The sequence below is a fragment of the Pseudorasbora parva genome, chromosome 23 (assembly GCF_024679245.1).
Source record: "Pseudorasbora parva isolate DD20220531a chromosome 23, ASM2467924v1, whole genome shotgun sequence".
Taxonomy (NCBI): domain Eukaryota; kingdom Metazoa; phylum Chordata; class Actinopteri; order Cypriniformes; family Gobionidae; genus Pseudorasbora; species Pseudorasbora parva.
Window position 1 is genome coordinate 7,631,303 of NC_090194.1, and position 12,561 is coordinate 7,643,863.

At 40.6% G+C, this 12,561-nt stretch overlaps 1 protein-coding gene across 7 annotated transcripts in view; it reads left to right on the forward strand.

The window, feature by feature from the left end:
* tiam1a (TIAM Rac1 associated GEF 1a) overlaps positions 1-12,561 on the forward strand; it is an 86,877-nt gene that overhangs the window by 45,910 nt on the left and 28,406 nt on the right. For all 7 annotated transcript variants that reach the window (XM_067433853.1, XM_067433857.1, XM_067433854.1 and 4 more), the window contains 6 exons: positions 1,044-1,524; positions 3,187-3,359; positions 3,870-4,094; positions 5,923-6,108; positions 9,804-9,950; positions 10,209-10,283. In XM_067433853.1, coding sequence (XP_067289954.1) covers positions 1,044-1,524; positions 3,187-3,359; positions 3,870-4,094; positions 5,923-6,108; positions 9,804-9,950; positions 10,209-10,283 — 1,287 coding nt within the window. The remainder of the gene's footprint in view (positions 1-1,043; positions 1,525-3,186; positions 3,360-3,869; positions 4,095-5,922; positions 6,109-9,803; positions 9,951-10,208; positions 10,284-12,561) is intronic.

Here is a 12,561-nt window from a genome sequence, read left to right on the forward strand (position 1 = left end):
ACCCCTACACTGCTGAAGCTGCAGCTGAAATCGGTCAGTTGTTCACATATTTACTCATTTCTGCATGGTGAAAGGCACATAGCACACTATATATGTGATAGGAAACGATTCAGAGTAAATATGCTTTCAGTTGAGGCGAATTAGGTGTTTTCACGGTAGTTTCATGCACTGCAGCAGCGCACACACACACACACACACACACACACACACACACACCAACGGCTCTGGTCTACAGACACGAGAGTGTAGCCCGGATCATATCATAGTTTGAAAACTGTTAGGGGTTAACAAGATTATGATCATAAACAGTTAGAAACACTGGCTTTACCAATCAGAAAGGCTCTACTCAAACTGTATATTAACGTAACGCTATTGGCTGTTTCATAAAAGGGGAGGGGCTGCTAACAGCTGGAGCTGGTTCAGGGGAAATTACGTCAACACATTGAATAACGCGGCGTGTTTCAAGGCACTTCAGTGGGCCTTTAGCTGAACTATTAGGTCTACTAAAATATGAAAGATAAAAACACCCCAGGATCTTTTAAACCAAATTCTGATTTTGACTTTCATGTTTGTGCATATTTGATGTGATCTGAACTGTCTTTGCTTGTCAAAGAGCTTCCCGTTTTGAAAGGTCTCAGGGGATACTTCAAACACAACTTTATCTGAGACATGTTCCAGCTTTTGTCAGCTACTTTGGACACTAGTGTTTTTTAAACATGATATTTCCCATAATCTAAGTTTCTGTGTTGGCAAAGGGAAGCTGCACCTTAGAATGTCTTCCTCTTTCTGTTCCTCTTTCATGCACAGGTAAACAAGTTGAGAACAAGAACAGATTAGTCTCTTCTTTTGTGTCTGTCAAAAGAGGAAAGAAAGAAGAGCTGTTTAGCAGCTCTATGGAAGTTAGTTTTTTGAAATGTCAAACTATTATTTGGGGTGAGATTATGAGAAGGATTTCTTGTTTGTATGATGTCCCATATGAAGTGCTGTCACTGTAGAGGGAGTGTCATATTTTATCTGCAATTACCTGTTGTGTTTGTGTGAAGGATATTTCTGCTGGTGACGGCAGTGAGTATGGAGACAGTGGTATTGACGGTGGTGCAGCTGAAGTCGAGCACTCCTCGCGGCGTTGCAAGGCCATGTCTGCGTCCTTCTCCGTCTACTCCACTGCTAGCGGAAGCATCTTCGCGGGAAGCGACAGTGGCAGTAGCAGCGGAGGTGGAGGAGACCGTGAACGTCAACCGGGTGGAGATCAAGGCGTGTACGAGAACTTCCGTCACGAGCTGGACTTGAACTCCAAACAGACGCGGGAATGCCTTGAGGAGGCCAGTTCAGCTGCCAGCGATGAAAGGAGCAGTGGAACGCTGAGCTCCGTTTACCCCTCTGACATTCTGCTTAGCACGGTGCAGGGCACTGTGCGGAAAGCCGGCATACTGGCTGTAAAGAACTTCCTGGTGCACAAAAAGAATAAGAGGGTGGAGCCAGCAGCAAAAAGGAAGTGGAAGCAGTACTGGGTTTCACTCAAAGGTGAGATACAAGCTATGCTTGGAAGAGCATATTTCTCTTATTTCTGCAGTATATTGTGTGTATGCTGTGCATTGTATACCTGGATGTCCTCCTACATTTGATCAAATGTGCAATATACAGACAGAGCGCATTTCACTGGGTTTCTGTCGCACAATGTTAATCATTCATATTTCACATCAGGCTTATTACACCAACTACTTTTAATTTCTAACTCTGAGCTTTTGATTCTGGCGTTTGATGTTTGTACCTTTGCCATGACTATTTATTTACAATCTAATTTCATGCTCAGGGCCATTTCGTTCAGCAACATTTAATCTGAAAGGAAGATAAAATAGTATCTACTGGCCCGTTTCCACAGAGCGATGCGGTACGGTTCAGTACAGTACAGTACAATTCGGGACCGTAAACCCTGATTCGGCTTGCGTTTCCCCCTGCCAACAGAACCCTTATGATAGGCAAAGTTCTCATGCAAAGAAGAAAGCGACAAAGTAAACAACAATTGACGACATACAGCAGATCTTGTTCTTGCTTCTCTGCATGTCGCTGTTGTCACAAGAAGACAATGTTTGTTTGAGCCAAGGCTACAGACTGCAAGGAAAAACACAGCCAAAAAAGCATGCACAAGTAACGATTCTCTGTCAACCAATCAACGTTCTGCAGTATGTCTAGCTTCCACCCTTTAGTACCAGACTACCGCGCTAGGTACCCCAATGAAAGGGTGCCAAAAAAAGTGGTTCTGTATGGTTCGGAATTAGGGTACCATTCACAACTTCTGACAATGGAAATGGCAAAATTGTGTACTATACTGAACTTTACTAAACCGTACCGCTCGGTGGAATTGAGTCAAGAGACGTTACAGGTCAGAACCTTTTTTTGTTTTTCTACAAACCTTCTGCCACCTAAGGGGATGATTCAATGTTTTTATTCTAGGCTTGGTTGTGTTTATGGTACGCAGTATAACATGTCTTAATACTTCTTCTTTTTTTTTTAACTGCCGTATTTTTTTTATATTTGACCTTTATTCCACACCGCTGTCTCCACTGTCCTTAAAACGGCTCGTTTGCTTCCTGCTTCTATGAAGCCTTTTTCTCCGAAAAACGCAATGATCTTAGATTAGTTAGATGGCCAAATGTAGTTTCATGTATTTTTATTGGCTGAAGTGCCAAGCACAGGTTGCCGGAAACACAACGCCCCTTACCATTACGGGCAGAAGTCTTATCTGGGGCAGTGTTTATGTTAATAGCAAGGGTAAATGACGTCACCAACCCGGAAAGAAGCTTGTTGTTGTCCAAACCGGCCATTAAACTGCCATAACTTTAAAAGACAATATCTCCGTTTGCATTGATCTTTCAGCGCTGTAACTTTGCAGATACTGCTTATGCTCAAGCAGCAACATTACACACTAACTAAAGTTAAAAAAGTGAAATTGCATGCAACCACCTCTTTAAATATAATGCAGCTCGTCCCATATGCTTCAAATATAATTATCCTTTAGACAGCTGTTCATCTTCTTATGAAATTGTGGTGCGCTAATAATTACTCCAGTTGTGCTTCATGAAAAATATGAATTTGTTTATTGTTGTAGATTAATCAAATCCTGAAACTTGTATTAAATTATCAGTTACATATTTTCTGATCTTCCTTCTCACCTTATTCTCCCAGGATGCACTTTGTTTTTCTACGAAACGGATGGCCGTTCAGGGATTGACCACAACAGCATTCACAAACATGCAGTCTGGGTGGAGAACAGCATTGTCCAGGCTGTACCAGAACATCCCAAGAAAGATTTTGTGTTTTGTCTGAGCAATGGACTGGGAGACGCCTTTCTCTTCCAGGTAAGAAGCATTATTAATTCATTTCATTAATGTGATTCCAGTTACTCTTAAAATCTTGAATTATTCAGGGCAGCATTTGAAGCCCTTGGTGAGGTCCATACATTTATGACAACCTGTGTCCAGTTGATATAGAATTGTCCCACTTCAATACTCATGGTCCACTGTTTAATTCAAAACTGCTGAATGACATTTTTACATTTCTGTGTGTCTCAGTGGCATTTTATTCTGTGACAGCATCCTGCTTACCAGGTGACATTCCAGGTGACATACCAGGTTATGTAGTCAGGCTTGACAGTCAAATCTATGTGAATGTCATTTGGTTTATAATTTATAATTTTTTAAGTGCTGAAAGTATCTTGGCGTTGCTATGGAGATAAAAAGGTATTATGTCGATAGTTTTAGATACTGTCAATTTTTAGATGCTGTACCTTAAGTTTTGTCCTATTGTTGCCAGTATGCCAGTGGGCATCCTATAGTGAGGATGTAATGATCTGATCTACTTCATTTTAGACATCAGGTCAAACAGAGCTGGAAAACTGGATAACCGCCATCCACTCAGCCTGTGCTGCGGTCGTCGCCCGTCAGCACCACCGCGAGGACACGGTACGATTGCTGCGCTCTGAGATCAAGAAGCTTGAACAGAAGATCGACATGGATGAGAAAATGAAGAAGATGGGTGAAATGCAGCTCTCTGCTGTCACCGATGGGAAGAAGAGGAAGACTATCCTGGAGCAGGTATGCTCAGGCCACATACACGCATTTCTTCTTTTCTGATGCTTTTACAACTGTGTGTCATCGGAGAGTTAGTGGCATCTCTAGGATTAGGTTTTGGGACTGTTGAGTACCAGTTGCCAGAGGTTGGACAAAGAGATATTTTCAAACACATATGCGGGTTGAAGGCACAATCATTCGAATATACTCGAGCGTTTCTTCTGAAACAAAGCCATATGTTAATTGCTGAAGTAACCCTTTAAGAAAGTTACCCCTGGTTCCACAGACAAGGCTTGGATAAAGCCAGACGTAGCAGGGCTCCAGACTGCAACCTTTTTTCCTGTTGGTGCGACTACATTTTGTTAGAGGTCGCACCCAACTGTTAAAGCTGCCATTTCTGTTACATATGAGGAACATCAAGCGGCAAATCAACGGCAGAACGGAACCGCGCTACTCGTTGAACAAAGTTCAGGGGTTTCAGTACACAAATCACCAACATTCACCATGGATTTAATATAGTAACACCACATGGTATTGTGGCAGAAGTAGACAAAAAATTATTATTATTTTTTTTTTTTACATTATTTATCTCAGTACGACCTTTTGAGAGTGAAATTTAAGCACTTTGCAATGGCTTTCAAGTGCTTCACACTTTTTCCATTACTAAAGCTCTAAGAATTATCCGATTTTAATGTGATTTATTTTTAATGTGAGGATTTGTAGAAGTTTAAAGGTGTAGGAAAACTAACACTTTGTAGGAAACAAGATTTTCATTTAAAAAAAGATGATATTACCACTATAACCAGTAGTTGGCAGTAAAGGAGCATTTATTTGACTTATTAGCCATTTCCACTACCCTTTCCTAATATATAGGGAAAAAAGTAAGAAGTCAATTATGGATCATGGATAACAATTTTGATTTGGGTTGTTAATAAAAGTTAATTTTATCTGCATAAGCTCAGTGATTCACTGTTAAATTTCCAATAAACAACCAGGTAATATTATTAGGAACTGCACTTATCAACAAAAAATTAGCAAAACAATGGTCATTTTTGTATTAAATGTATGATACATTTTCCTCTTGCGTAGACTAAGTTCTAACAGATGGTGACGTCAGCACCTGATTTGGTGGCACTGGAGGAAAATTTATCATACATTTAATTTAACAATAAAATGATTGTTTATTGGCGCCACTGCTCTCAAATGTTAGTCCGGAGCCCTAAGTATGTCGTAGTTAAATAAGGACATTTAAGTAGCTTTTTTAAAAGTGCCTTAAAAAATAAATGACTGGTGTACATTTTTAGATGAGCAGTTAAAACAGCTCAAACATGCATTTTACGTAAAACCAGGCAATAACCTAATAACCTTCACCTACTCACACACTCTACTGAAGTTATGCTTCAATTTTGGTTTACTTTTACAGCTAGCCCACAAAAATGTGCTGTTTTTGTGATGCTACTGTATATTTGTGCAAGCATGTGTGTTTTTTATGTGGATCTTGGACTGACATGTGATTTGACTGTACTTACATAAAACATGAGTGTGTAACTGCGTATCTATTCACTTGATTGTGTGTGTGATGTTCTTGTCTGTTGGTTTGGAGGTGGGCATACTCCTCCGTGGTCTGTGAATAGACTCAGGTCATGCTGGCTTAGAGGAGGCCTGCTGACTAATGTTTTATCCCAGCATCCTCCCCCAGTAAACAAAACCCTATTACAAACACTGCCCACACTCTAATAGTCAGCAGCTTAAGGGCACTCATCAGTGTGCGAATGCAGAAAATAGAAAGTGCAGAGCATTTTGAAGTACTATCAAAGTAGAAAAACTTAAATCTTTCTTTCCTTTTCTTCAGATATTCCTCTGGGAGCAGAATTTGGAGCAGTTTCATATGGACTTGTTTCGGTATCGCTGTTACCTGTCCAGCCTGCAGGGCGGCGAGCTTCCAAATCCAAAACGCCTACTTGCTGTTGCTTCCCGCCCCACCAAACTGTCCATGGGTCGTCTTGGCATTTTTTCAGTATCATCCTTTCATGCCCTGGTATGAAATACACACACATATACAGTGTATATAAACTTCCACACTCAAAACACCAAAACACACTCGGTATCAGTTGCATTATTCTCTCTGTTTCTCACACATCCTCTTCTCATTCACACATGTTTAGTTAACATCCACTTCATTTTAATCCACTCCGCAAGAGCCCAGTGAGCTCCGAGCTGCCTGCCAGCCTGTTCTTGGCCTAAGTTCTAACAGAAACTGCTTAACAAAACATGCTGTCATCATCATGTTTTTGTCATTCCTGTGGTTCAGCAGAGAACGCACAGAATGGCGTAACATGCGGCTGGGCGACCGCCTCACCTCACAAGAGTCACAATGTGGCGAAGAAAAGCAACTCCCATTTAATTGCGTAACTTCCTAGAAAATGAAACCAAATTTCACAGAAAAGTTTTTATCATTGGCACTCAATTTTCCCTATTAAAAGCATCATCTCTAACCACTGCCGTAACCTTAAATGCCTTTATACAATTTCCTTTCTTGTTTCTTCTCTCTTCTAAAACAGAACAAGCCATAGGGTTTTGTCTTTAGACACTGTACTGCAGATGTCACCTAAACTACCAAGGTTTTAGGTTTATGGGAAATCCTCCATATGGTCTGATTACTGAGGAAATCATTTATGGCTGCTGCAGCACTTACTTTTATTATCCTAGAAATGTCAGTGTGGTTTCGTGTATGGGTGTGTGAACAGGACATTAGGGCTGCAGCTATCGATTCTTTTTGTAATCGATTAATCTACCACTTAATCGATCGATTAATCGATTAATCGGATAATAATTACTTTTTCTTTATTAAAGAGCAATAAGAGACAATAAGACTGGTATCTTAAAATTAACATCTAATTTGTTTTCTTTTTAGAAAAATTTAGTTTTATTGCTGAAATTGCATACATTAATAACTGTGAAACTAAACAATTTTAATGCATACAATTGCCATATTATATTAAATACAAATCTATTTCAAATTACTTTAAAAAGGTAAACATGGTTCAATCTAAAACTAAACCTACAACCAATAAATCTAAATAGTAGTAATATAAATAACAATAATGCCAATATAAATAATATAAATATTCTATACATTCTATATAATATAAATATTCTAATATTCTATAAATATTCTATGAATAATATAAATAACTAAACATTGTATTTATGTTGTGCAACTTAACTTTCATGTATCAGCTTCAGCTCAGGCATGACATAAGCATGTACTGTCTTATTTACTCCTTTACTGAAGCAAAACATATTGGACAGGTTAACTTGGAAGAAGAGATGTGCGGATCAGCTCTACCGTCACCGAATCAGCTGTTAGAAACAAACCATCCACCAGCACCCGGGGGTCACAACTTCAAATCCTCCGTGTTAAGCGCGATGCTATCGTCACATATTAGCTACACTGAAGTAGGCTGCTTAACAAAACAAAAAAACTTATTTGGCAAAATTACATTTACATAAACCAGGGTCGACAACCTATACATCACACGGAGGAATAACCGCTAGAACGTGATCAAACGCGAGATATGTTTAATTCAGTTAAAGTACATCACACATGCTGATCTTTTGAGCTAATCATTCATCATTGTAACACAGCTTGTTTTAAGTTAGTAGCTATAAATATGATTAAAGTGTGATATTTAAATTACACAAATCAATGAAAGCACGCAGCTCTGAGCTCTGAAAGCACGAGCGCTAGTGCTCATCACACACACACACACACACACACACACACGTGCGTGCAGCTTCTGATGTTTAATGCGCCTAGTATTGAGAACATCTAATGGTGCATTTTTAGATATTATCAAGTAGGATATATAAAGTCTCATTAAAGATTTCACACACATCACAATGACGGTGATCCATGTGCAAAGCTGCAAACTCCATCGAGTTCATGTGTTTGGAGTCGCTCATATCTCCTCAGCTGACGCGTGAACTGCCGCAAATGAAACTTAAATGTTCAGCGTCGCATCCTGAAGCTCAACACACAGTTGTCTTCATTTAAAAACAGCGATATTAAATGATATTACCAGTGCTGATGCCCGCTCTCTCTCTCTCTCTCGCATTGCGGTCTTTGATCTCGACATGAGCTGAAAACGAAAGCTAAAGAACGACACGCATTCATTGCGTTTTAGCGTGATATGAGAGTTCCGCGTCTTTATTAAAATCAACATATTAACGATTTCTCTCATCCACCTGCAATGTTTGGGATGTTTATGCACCTGAACCGCGGATATAACCGCAATCCGCTCATACTCCGAGTCCTTACACAAAAAATGTCTTTCTGCAATATCTGTGTGTAGTTAAATGGACTAAGCGAAGCATCGAGGCAGATGATTTTGCCTCGAGGATTTTTTTGATTCGATTAACTCGAGTTACTCGATGAATCGTTGCAGCCCTACAGGACATCTCTACACCATGGCAGTTTATGTGTGTACTACTTCTGAAATGAGTCATGGTGTCAGATTTATTCCCATCACTGATCTTTATTTGAAACCTAAAGGCAAAGTGATGCTTCCCCCCCTCTCTTTCCTGATATTTTCTCACAGTGTCACTGAGGCTGTTTGTAACCAATGAATACTAAAACCTCTAGGCAGATTAAAGGCCTGTTCACACCAAGAACAATTACTATAGCGTTAACCATATTAGCATCCACACTAACAGACGTTAATGTTCTGTTTATTATAAGCATGGCGGTTATGTTGTTTGGGGCTTTAAATACTCAAGCTCTGTAATGTCGGGTGAATTCTGACTCTGAGGGGGAAAAAAACATTCTGAAGGTGATTCCACCAATATTGTCCTCTGTGTCATAATTGTGTTGTTTACTCTGTTATTCTTGTAGAATTAGACTGATTATTAAAACTTCATACTTATAGTTATTATTCCTGGTGTGAATGGCCCTTAAGAGATATTATTATCTTGTATGTGTTTCTTAAATGTTTGATACTAATTCTAGATCTCACTAATCATGGGATTGGTGAAACATTTAAAGTACTAGTCACGAAAACAAAAAAAGGGGGTGATCTACCCCTTTAAAGGTGCAGTGTGTAATATTAATGAGGATATATTGACAAAAATGCAATATTATATACATATCTATGTTTTCAGTGGTGTATAACGACCTTAAATGATGAACCATTATGTTTATTACCTTAGAATGAGCCATTTCTATCTACATACCCTTACTGTGAAATCGGCATTTTGCGCCGCCACATTTCTACAGTAGCCCTAAACCATAGAAAAATATTTGAGGTGTAATTTTATTGTTTAGTTTGCCTCGCGTCCATTAGATAACACAGAGGGGCGACTATACTGGGACCGGTCACCGGGGGGCGATCGAGGCGCAAAAGCTTCAGTTTCTGAGAGGGGTACTGCAGGCCTGCCCTAAACGGACAAACTGCTCTCTAGAGCACTAGCTATTCTCTGATGTATCAGACAACGATACCTTTGTCCTGTGTCGGCCACCGTAGCTTCTCTATGTGCTCCGAAAGGGAGGGGTGAGCGGTGTTTGATTGCAAATTTGCAACCTCACCACTGGATGCCGCTAAAATTGACACACTGCACCTTTAAAGGTTTCCTTCATAGTAACAAATGCCAAATGGTTTTAAAACCACTATCACATGTGCTTGATACTCTTTTGGATATTTATTGCCTTTCTGTATGCGTGTTTGTGTTGCACAGGTGGCAGCGAGGACGGATGGGGGAATTCGGAGACGTACCCAAGCACTGTCTCGTTCCTCCAGTAAACGAAAGAGCCGTTTCTCCTCTCTATGGGGTCTGGACACTACCTCAAAAAAGAAAACCAAAGGCAGACCCAGCATTAACCAGGTTCACATCTGCTAGACATCTGCTGCAGTCTGTTTATGACACATTTTACATGTGTTCAATAGAACGTACCGCTGTTTATTTAGCCTACAATTTGCAAGTGTACGTTTTTATAAGTGCGGTATAAGTGCATTAAAATACCTCACATTTATGATGAGACCCAACTGAAGGTTCATGATCTCATCATCCCTGGAAATATGATATTTTGCCCGGAAATACTCTAAATTGAAATCTAAACTAGTTGTTTTGTCTTAATCTAAGGTGTTCGTAGACGGAGAAGAGTCGGTTAAGAGGAATCTTGAGCACATGTTTGAGGACACTGGAAAGAAGACATTGGTGAGGAGGACACTAAAAATTCTCAGCATGCTTTACATAATTAAAACTGTCAAAGAGAATGCTGTCAAATGCAGAGATATTAATGCTGTGTGCGTCTCCCAATGGGAACTGGAAAGAGCTAGAGAGAGTTAAGACACCCAAGCTGGGCTGTAGGGCCTCGGAGAGAAGCGGCGGGAGGCCCAGACTCCTCTCCCACCCGGCACGTCCATTAACAGCCAGGAGAGGAGGCAGATGGCGGGTGCTTTGGGAGGGGAGTGCGTGTGTGTGAGTTGAATGAGTGACAGAATGTTGGAGTGTTTAATGTATTGTCTGCATGTGTCTGCCAGTATGTGAGTGTGTTTAAGTCCCTCTGACCCATTTCCCACTCTCCTTCACCATGTGTGGGCTTGCTGTCTCTCCATGATGGGGGACCACCATCGCAGCTACTCTGCGGGCAGATTGTTGAGGGGAAGGGGAGGGTGCTAGTCTGTCACCCGATAGTGTGGGATAAGCTATCTGAGCCAGGCAGCATGCCGTCACTGACAGCAGGCCAGACCCACTGACAGACCCAAGAGCCCCCAAAAGACCCACAATGCACATCCCAGCCGGCACATGTCAGTTCATCGATCACCCACCAGACGTCTAGCAGCGCCGTTGTCAGACAGAGGCGCTGAGTATTGCACTGGGCTTGCCTTGCACATTGCTGTGCTTGGGTGCCAAGTTAATTAGTATCAGATTAGATATCATCACATTGTCTGCTGCATCGATCCAGACAGCCCTGCTTAAGTGTGATAAGGTCGATTTGTGCAAATAATGTAACCTGAAAACAGACACATCGGTAAATCTGCATTTAGAGGTTTTGTGGTATCGTCTTGTAGAAAACCCCTTTCTAATGTATTTTAGTATTTATCAACATGAAATTGATCCTGTTTACTTTCCTAATGCACCTTTCTGGTGTTACTGAACACAAATTATCAGTAGAAAGAAAAAAGCCATCCTCATCACAGATTTTTCCTTGAAAGTAACCTCAGATGTCACGCCCATGGACTGAATGTCTGATGCTTATGGCACACTTTCTGACAACACTTCAGGAGTCTCAAAGTCGTCATCTGAGTTCTCTGATTTCTCTGTCATCTCAATTCTACAGGATGTCCGCGAGACATGTATGTTGCGTTCTTTAAAGGGTTAGTTCACCCAAAAATGAATATTCTGTCATTAATTACTTACCCTAATGTCGTTCGTCACCATTAAAGGGTTACTTCACCGCTTTTTCATATTAAACTATGTTATTCCCTTAACTAAAACGAGTTGATACATACCTCTCTCTTCTCAGTGCGTGCACTTAATCTCTCTGACGGGCAGTGACGATCTGATAGCATTTAGCTTAGCCCACTAAGCCCAGTTCATTCACTATGGAACCAAACAGAGATCAAGTTAGAAGTACCAAACACCTCCACGTTTCTCCTATTTAAATACAGTTACACAAATAGTTGAACGATCAAGTATGGTGACAAAATAAAATGTGGCGCGTTTCTAATTGGATTAAAAAGGAGAAATATAATGTATGGCGGATTAGCACTTCTGAGAGTACTTCGGCTCGGCGCAGTAAAAAGTCCCGGCCGAAACATCTTCCCTCACATCTCCCTATTGACAGAAATGAGAGAGTGAGGGGGAGGTGTGAGGAAAGATGTTTCGGCCGGGACTTTTTACTGCGCCGAGCCGAAGTACTCTCAGAAGTGCTAATCCGCCATACATTATAGTTCTCCTTTTTAATCCGATTAGAGAAGTACCACGTTTTATTTTGTCACCATACTTGATCGTTTAACTATTCGTGTAACTGTATTTAAATAGGGGAAACGTGGAGGTGTTTGGTACTTCTAACTTGATCTCTGTTTGGTTCCATAGTGAATGAACTGGGCTTAGTGGGCTAAGCTAAATGCTATCAGATCGTCACTGCCCGTCAGAGAGATTAAGTGCACGCACTGAGAAGAGAGAGGTATGTATCAACTCGTTTTAGTTAAGGGAATAACATAGTTTAATATGAAAAAGCGGTGAAGTATCCCTTTAAGATCTCCGTTCATCTTCGGAACACAAATGAAGATATTTTTGTTGAAATCCGATGGCTCAGACAGGCCTTCATTTACACCAAAGTCATTTCCTCTCTCAAGACCCATAAAGGCACTAAAGACGTCGTTACAAAGCCCATCTCACTACAGTAGCTCTACAATCATTTTATGAAGCAATGAGAATAGTTTTTGGGAGCAAAGAAACAAAATAACGACTTATATAGTGATGGGCC